This window comes from Maniola jurtina, chromosome 27 (genome assembly GCF_905333055.1).
Source record: "Maniola jurtina chromosome 27, ilManJurt1.1, whole genome shotgun sequence".
Classification (NCBI taxonomy): domain Eukaryota; kingdom Metazoa; phylum Arthropoda; class Insecta; order Lepidoptera; family Nymphalidae; genus Maniola; species Maniola jurtina.
In genome coordinates, this window is record NC_060055.1 from 1,892,554 (window position 1) to 1,900,895 (window position 8,342).

At 35.1% G+C, this 8,342-nt stretch overlaps 2 protein-coding genes across 3 annotated transcripts in view; both read right to left on the reverse strand.

The window, feature by feature from the left end:
- The window catches only part of LOC123879234 (unconventional myosin-Va), a 52,287-nt gene extending 49,782 nt beyond the window's left edge, over positions 1–2,505 (reverse strand). For both annotated transcript variants that reach the window (XM_045926852.1, XM_045926850.1), the window contains exon 1: positions 2,154–2,505. In XM_045926852.1, coding sequence (XP_045782808.1) covers positions 2,154–2,180 — 27 coding nt within the window. In that variant the 5' untranslated portion in view covers positions 2,181–2,505. The remainder of the gene's footprint in view (positions 1–2,153) is intronic.
- A 191-nt stretch (positions 2,506–2,696) lies between these two features.
- On the reverse strand, positions 2,697–4,940 carry LOC123879271 (neuropeptide IMFamide). The gene is made up of 3 exons (XM_045926927.1): positions 4,841–4,940; positions 3,465–3,600; positions 2,697–3,021 (listed from the first exon to the last, which is right to left on the reverse strand). Exons 2-3 carry the CDS (start codon positions 3,598–3,600, stop codon positions 2,930–2,932), a joined length of 228 nt encoding a protein of 75 aa, XP_045782883.1. The 5' UTR covers positions 4,841–4,940; the 3' UTR covers positions 2,697–2,929.
- Between the last annotated feature and the right edge of the window lie 3,402 nt (positions 4,941–8,342).

The following is an 8,342-nucleotide window of genomic DNA, read 5'->3' on the forward strand; positions in this document are numbered from 1 at the left end:
GATTTATTCCTGTACTTGTGTTATAAGACCTACCTACCTACCAAATTTCATGATTCTAGGTCAACGGGAAGTACCCTATAGGTTTCTTGACAGACACGACGGACAGACAGACAGACAGACAGACAACAAAGTGATCCTATAAGAGTTCCGTTTTTCCTTTTGAGGTACGGAACCCTAAAAACAGAAAAAAATTGGATCAGAAATTATATTAATTATTAAACTAGCTTATTCCCGCGACTTCGCCGCATGTACTACACAAATTTCAAACCCCTATTTTACCCCTTTAGGAGTTGAATTTTCAAAAAATCCTTTCAAAGCAAATGTCTACATCATAATAGCTATCTGTGTGCCGAATTTCAGCTCGATCCGTCCAGTAGTTTGAGCTGTGCATTGATAGATCAGTTAGTCAGTTTTTCTATACTAATATACTAATACTAATAATATTATAAAGAGGAAACCTTTGTATTTTTGTATTTTTGTATGTTTGTATTGAATAGGCTCAAAAACTACTGGACCGATTTCAAAATTTCTTTTACCATTACTTAGAGGGATTCTTCCGAATCCGTATAGGCTATATTTTATCCCGGAAAATAGAAAAAATAAATGTCCACCCGTGCGAAGCCGGGGCGGGTCGCTAGTCCTACATATTTAGATAACAATACTGAGTCATAATGATGAAATCCATTATCACCACACATAAACACTAACAGGATTCCAACAAGATTAACGTCAAATGTCACTCATTTCATTATGCTAAGTTAACTGTTGCCTTCACTTATACTTTGAGGGTCATGGCTCTTAAATATGACTGTCTTCTCAATATTCAACATCCTAAGATCTACATACTTCAATACTCCATACTGATATTATAAATGCGAGAGTATGTCTGTCTGTCTGCTTGCTTTTCACGGTCTAACAGTTTAACCACTTTTGAAGAAGTTTGGTACAGAGTTAGCTTACATCCCGGGGAAGGACATAGGCTACTTTTTATCCCAGAAAATCAAATTCCCATGGGATTTTTAGAGGCCCATTAGTCTTAAAGGCAAATTTGACACAGAGGTAGCTTGCATACCATCAAATTACATGGGACACTTTTCATTGCAGAAAATGTACAGAGTTCCCATGGGATTTTTTAAAAACCTAAATCCATGGGTTTTGGATCGCGTACTACTCGTGTTTTGGATCTCATAGCAGAATTCTTTATGTAATCTGCTGGTTTTAATCCTGGATGCTGTGTTCCATAACTCTTGCAAACTTTGAGCTTGGACTTTTGATAGTTTGTCAGGGACTAACTCTGAGCACCATAATGTAAGAGTTGGTAGAATGCTTATATCCATCTTTTAAGATCCCAAAAAAAAAATTTTTTTTTTTTTTCAATTTACCTTTTAATACCTAACCTACTGGTTAAGACCAAGTATTTGGGGCCTGAAGTCTTTCAGACATCTAACTTTTACAGAGATAAATGTGTGTTTTAAGCAATTAAATAACTCTTGCCTTCATGTTAAAGATCTCCATAATATTTTCAAAAGTGTGTGAAGTATGCGGATTTAAACTTTCCCTAAAACCATCTTATTCTGAGTAGACCCGTGATCAGTAGTGGGCCGGCAATGGTTGAGATAATGCATGAAGTCAACATCCAATTATTAGAATGTCTATATTATATTGATTTTAATAATTTAAATTAAAACTATTAGATACTTTAATAAGTTTCTAGCTAATAAAGTACAGTTAAAAAAAATGTATGGAGAACCTAGTTTTTGAAATTAATTAAAAATAGAGGGTGGATAACTATTATTATAGGCATCTAGGTATTCTTATGTGATTCTGACTAGAAACTAGGGTAGGGTGATTTGACCCAAATTTTGCAAGGATAACTTAAAATCAACGAAAAATATGGTAGTAACAACGCATTTAAATGAATAATTCATACTTAATCGGAATATTACTTTCATCAGAACATTAGACGGTAGATAAGAACTGATTAACACAGTGATTTACAATAATATAAAACAAAATACGAAATCAATACATGAAACACAAGTCGATAAAATAACAAGACAAGAAGTGGAACGTACAATTCCAAATTTAAACTTACGATTTTAGATTTAGAACCTTTTTTTTTTAAATAACAAACAGAAACAAATTAACATTACCTTGGTGTAAAGTTCCTTGGTCGTCATTTTGAAGTTAGGTGCAAATTAAACACTAAACACTAAATTTTTCATTGCTTCACCACGTGCAAGGTTTTTTGAAATAAATGAAAATACATTTTAAAAACAAGGTAGATTAGAATTTGCTAAAATTCGAATTGAAAATTGCGAAACGTCACTACAATGTTATTGACATGTGTCAAAATTAAACCTGTCTTTCTCGCCATGTAACAATAGTGAATACATTGCCGGTAGCTAGATTTTCCATCCGTGGGAAAGTTACATAGTTTTCCGGGTGGAAATGCAATGGTTTAAGTTAACAAAAAACTACAAATGGTCTAAAAAGTTGAAACAATAGGTGCATAGTGCAAGTTTTTAATCGCAAGTTCACACAGGTGTTGCCATACTTTTTATCAAAATTAGGTCAAATTTAGTTCAAAATTGCGTTCCGTTTAAGGCTAGTTTTGGGTTATACATGGTACAAAGTACCTAGTTATATTACGAGTAATTATTATATGAGTAATTTATACACAAAAAATGCACAGGTTTTATTCACATCTTTATTTATCATTTGCTAAATTCTAAATATATTATAATAAAAACTAGACATTGTTGCAAAACATTATTAATTTCATTGTCATTTATGGTAACTATTTTAAAGCATTTTTAAGTCTGATTTTTTAATTATTTTTTCGATATTTGCGATTACATAATATTCATAAACAATATAACTATGATAGTTAGGTTTATTCTTTGTTATTAGCTGGGGTAGAGGTTTCTCATTTGTTTTCTTGAGACGGGAACCAAGTTTGGCAGGCTTCCGTAGCTATTTCACACAGGGCGGTGAAAGTCTTTCCCCTGGAATCGTATTCTGAAAAAAAATCAAGTTATGCTGTAGAGAGTATTTAAAATGACTTAAAAGTCAATCTAACTTTTCTAAATTTATTATCATAAAAATTAAGATCCGTGTTGGTGTTGTTGTTAGAACTGGATCTCGGGTTAGGGATTTAAGTTAAACCGGCAATTAATAGTCATGTCTGACCTACGATGCAAGTGCAAGCTCACGAAGGTATTGCTCCACACGCTCGTGTACTATGTACAGATGTAGCACTCACACTAATGCAGATGGCGAACATGGTGTGTGGCGCACGCCACACTCACGTCTAAAAATGCTATTGCAATGCATCTAGCGGTTAGGATCAAGAACGACTATTTAATTGACGCAGACTATTCAAGTAAGTATAGGGAAAATGCATACCTATGTTGTGAAAATATACCTACTCTTAAAAATATTTTAAGTAAAATTAAAATCACCCGTAGGTCCCCTCTTCCCAAACATGATGCCGTTCATGGGGGCGTTCTTATAGTTCGCTTCGGTATTGCCTACAAGGCAAAGTAAGATTGCTACGACAGCTACAGCAGCAGACAGCCTCACCAGTGCACGGAACATCTGCCAATTAAAAAATATATCAAGTGCGTATAATATTTACACTGTTGGAGCAAATTAACCCCTCACGTGGAATAACACAATGGGTTTATTATAATGTAGTAAGAAAAACAAAGCTTTTAATCTATGGCATTTACTAAGCACTAATCGGTAGGTACAGTGATCGTTACACAAGTATGTAGTTAGTCTCCACTGAAGTTGCAACATGGTGGTTTTCGCAGGTCTTGGCTAACGATTAAATAGTTACATAAGCCCGGCTGAGATCTCTTTTCGTACAATGCGCACTTGTGTTCAGACAGAAATTAGACAGTTGTTTTGTGCGCACTGATAAAAGATGGTGGCCTTAAAACAGCAGGTCTGTTTGGGGGCTATTTTCGGTGGCAGCGCTGTATGAATAATAATTCCATCGGAAAAACGATCTGATCTACTATCAAACAATTTCCCACCAAAAAAGGTCTGGATGTAGAGGAAAAATTACTTTTAATTTGAATTTGGCAGAGCTTAAAAAAGATTTATCAGAATTCAGAGAAAAGGCTACTTTAAATTTCAACAAATTTTTGAAGGTAAACCACAGTTGAACATTGAAGAAAAATCTATGTAACATAAAAATAAAACATTACCTTTTTTTCAACAGACTAAGCTTAGAGCTGGTATCACTATACAGGACGTGATATCAACTGATGTCAGATAGGTTAGTGTGGCGGATTTTATAGTTGCGAGGACATGGCGGCGAGTGCAGACTCAATTATAGGATTATTGGATACTGACCGCGTATTAGCGCGCTAGGGCCGCGTCCCGAGGGATCACAACTTCGTTACTGCATTATATTGATAGTCAAACATACTCTGGAGCGGTTGTTTAAACTCATATAACTAACTTTATGTGTGTTCACGCTAAAAGGGTTAGTCATTTGCATTTTAGCCTAGTTACATATTATATCATCTTTGTCCAATACGTCAATAAAAACTAGTTGTTGTAATACAGCGCCAAGAAACCCCTTAACATTATAAAATTAATGGAAACGGTCAAGACCTTTAGGAATGGGAAATAAGATGCAGAGAAACAGGAGAGAGAAACGGATCACAATACATCATTTACACGCGATATACTCAAAAGCATGAAACGGAACGTGTTATTGTTCCTGTGGAAGGATGAAGATTTTTTTTAATTACCCTTATATCTGGCAAAAAATTAGAGCTGGAAACACTAAGCATATTTTAAGTACAAAATCAGAAAAAATTACCTTGTTTTTCGGTGGAAGCTTAAGAGCTGGTATCACTATAGGAGACGTGAATACAACTGATGTTGGGTAGGATGGTGCGGCAGGTTTTATAGAAAGTTGAGACTTCCAAGTCAGGACATGGAGGCGGGAGCACACTCAATTATAGGATTATTGGATACTGACCGCGTATTAGCGTACTAGGGCCGGGTCCCAAGGGATCACAACTTCATTACTGCATTATATTCATAGGCAAACAGACCAGAGCGAGGGTGGTTGAATAAACGTATATCTACTTAGTGATGGTCTGTGTATTTTAGCTAAAACGTTATTTGCATATTAGGGACTGCCAATTCCTTAGTGTAATGGACCGTCCCATTACCAGGTCTGGGCTCACTTGGCAGCGGTGTGTCCTTTGATTGCTCTCGCATAACTCTATAGGTATTTTATCAGAGAAATCGTTTTTTTTTTAATAAGAATATTAGCCATGCTAATCATGACTAGTACTCCCCTTTCCCCTCCAATTAAGCGTAAAGCTTGTGCCAGGAGTGGGTACGACAATAGTGCAACGGGTGGGATTTGAACCGCCGACCTTTCGGAATTCAGTCCGCTCCTCAACCGTTGAGCTATCGAGGCTATATTTTTATTTCGACTATTTATCTCTCTTATAAAAGATAGAGTTAAGATCAATAAGACTTTTTATCCCTAAAACCTTTCAAAATCTAAATCCACGCGGATAAGTCACGGAAATCTGCAGCGCTATGCGAGCTGATTGCACTTTATCGCGTCGTAACAAGAGCTACTATTTACACGTCTTTTAGACATATTCTAAAAATTATATAATAGGTACTAGGTAACTATAGTAAATACTAAACATATTTTTTTTATAACTCCAGATATGTTTCTGACTAGGCGAAGCTCATACAATTGTATTTTAAAAAGTAAAGACAAGGGACGTTTTTATGTGTGACTAGCTGATGCCCGCAGCGTCACCCGCGTGGATTGGTCAGATCCCCTGCAGCATCAGGATTGAGGAGAACTTGGACTCCAAATTTTTTATGAAACAATGTCGCAAAGTTCCTCTATCGATTAAAAAAGAAATGACGCAAATCGGTTCAGAAATCTCGGAGATTTCGGTGTACATAGGTAGAAAAACACAACTCCCTTTTTAAAAGTCGGTTAAAAAAGTAGCCTATTTTACGCCCTGGTCAATCCTCTACTTGCCTGTGAAAGTCCCGTCAAAATCGGTTCAGCCGTTCCAAAGATTAGCCTTTTCAAACAGACAGACAGACAGACAGACAGACAGACAGACAAAAATTTTAAAAACGTGTGATTCAGTTATGGTATCGTTCAAATAACCATATGAGCTTAATATGAGGTAGTTATTTCGAAATTACAGACAGACACTCCAATTTTATTTATTAGTATAGATACGTACGATACAGACAACGGATACAGGCGTGGGGTTTATGCACCTTTTAGCACCTAGAAGCATGCTTCAAAAAATGGCAGCTTGTTAACAGTGGGGTATATCCTTTGTTTGTATATTTTGAGGGTATATCATATGATTGCATTGGTTAAGCAAATGTAGATCGTATCTGTTGAACTGATGGGTGACCTCAAGGTCTTCGGAGCTTTGAATTAGAAAAGTCATTAAGTTAACCACTGGTCAAAGAGCTGAATTTAAATAAAGGTCAATTTAAAAGTACTTGTAGTATTCATGAAATGCTATTATCATATTAGTGCCTATCGCTATATTAGTTATCAAACTTTGCCTATGAGAGCTAAGTAACCTAGGGGATTGGTCATAGAAACTAATCTAAATTCTAACTTGCTATATGGATATTTTTAAGTTAGTATTTTTACTAACTAGGGTTCGTTAAATAAAAAAAATATTGATTCCAGGCTTATAATTGGCGCCTAAAATGGTATTCCGTATTTAATTGAAGTTCGAAAGGGGATTGCAGTACTTCTCTAAAGGGAAATTCGTACTAGGTACCAAGGTTCCACATCCCAATATCTACAATACCTTAGAGATAAGTTCGGAATAGTTTAATTCTATATTCCCTAATCTCGGGTTTCTTTTAATTTCTTATCATCGTCAATTTTTTTTTAAAGATTTTATAAATTATTTTGTTGTTACTTAATTAAAAAAATCAAACATAAAAGAATCTCTGAAAGATAACTAATTATATTATGTTGGTAATATCATATGGGTTTCGTAACAAACAATAACTCAATCACTTGTATTCTATCAGACAGCAATTTGTTGGCTAATCCAATTTTTGTATCGAATTATTTTGCGGTGCACAATATAATTTGCCATGTCTATAATATAGAGTTAAGTTGAGACAACTTTTGTATAAAATGCGGTCCAGTTGAGGCAAATGCATCAGTGTACTGCCATCTTTTGATTTAGAACCGTTAAAAATACACGTTCGAAGTAAAGTAAGTGAAAAAATCTTTATTGTAACTACCACACGTTGACTTACGAACTAATAGTGTGGTATATAAGGACCCTCATGCACTTCACTTGGATTATCAAATATTTCGATAAATCTCTCATTGCTAATGTTCAAGTTCACAGTTTCTTTCACAAAGTCAAAGTCAAAAGTCAAAGTCAAAATCATTTATTCAAAGTAGGTACAATTGTACTCCTTTTGATGGTCGAAATTGTTAAACTTGTACGATATGGTGATAATTAATTACATTACTTAAAACTAAAGCTAAACTTAAAGCTAAAGCGTCACCAGACGCAAGACCAAAGACAATTTGGAAATTCATCATCAACATCATTATCAACGGTCGACATAGATCTCTTGTAGGGACTTCCACACGCCACGGTCTTACGCCGCCTGAATCCAGTGGCACCAATTTTATGACAGCACTCACCACTTCTTCAGGAAGTTCCTCAATTTACCCAAAATAACATCTATTTTTTATCTTCTAGAACTCAATATGCGTGCTGCCATCTTCTTCACTCTTCTATTCATCGTCTGCATCATTGCAATGAGTGAAGCGAACTACAAAAAACTGCCCTTCAATGGATCCATTTTTGGAAAAAGGAGCAATATTGGTTAGTTTGTTATAATTTTTATTGCAGTAGCCCAAGACTTCATCTGCGTCAAATATGGATGTCTTAAATGATGGAGAAAACTGCAGCAAAATTCATATGATGATGAATGATATGTCCTTCTCTAGGTTTTTGCTAACTACATCTGTGCCAACTATCATTAAGATTACCTATATTTTATTTAAATATGTTATTTTTTTTTGCAGAATACGATTCTACAGGACAAGCCTTATCTGCTATATGTGAAATTGCATCTGAAACTTGCCAAGCTTGGTACCAGACTCTGGAAAATAAGTAATTTATAAAACTCTGGACTTTGGAATTTGAAGTACTAAACATGGCAAACCTGTACTATATTGGTCTAGTTGATCTGGCTCGAAGGACCAATTTCATTATGAAAACCTTTATCTTCAGAATAAACAAGCTATGTATTTTAAACATTAGAATACTTAA

What these genes read in the sequence shown, in the direction of transcription:
- LOC123879271 (XM_045926927.1), bottom strand. Translation starts at nt 3,600, where the DNA reads ATGTTCCGTGCACTGGTGAGGCTGTCTGCTGCTGTAGCTGTCGTAGCA. An exon ending in TGGGAAGAGGGGACCTACGG is followed by an intron (nt 3,022 to 3,464) that starts GTGATTTTAATT and finishes ATTTTTTTTCAG; the next exon opens with AATACGATTCCAGGGGAAAG.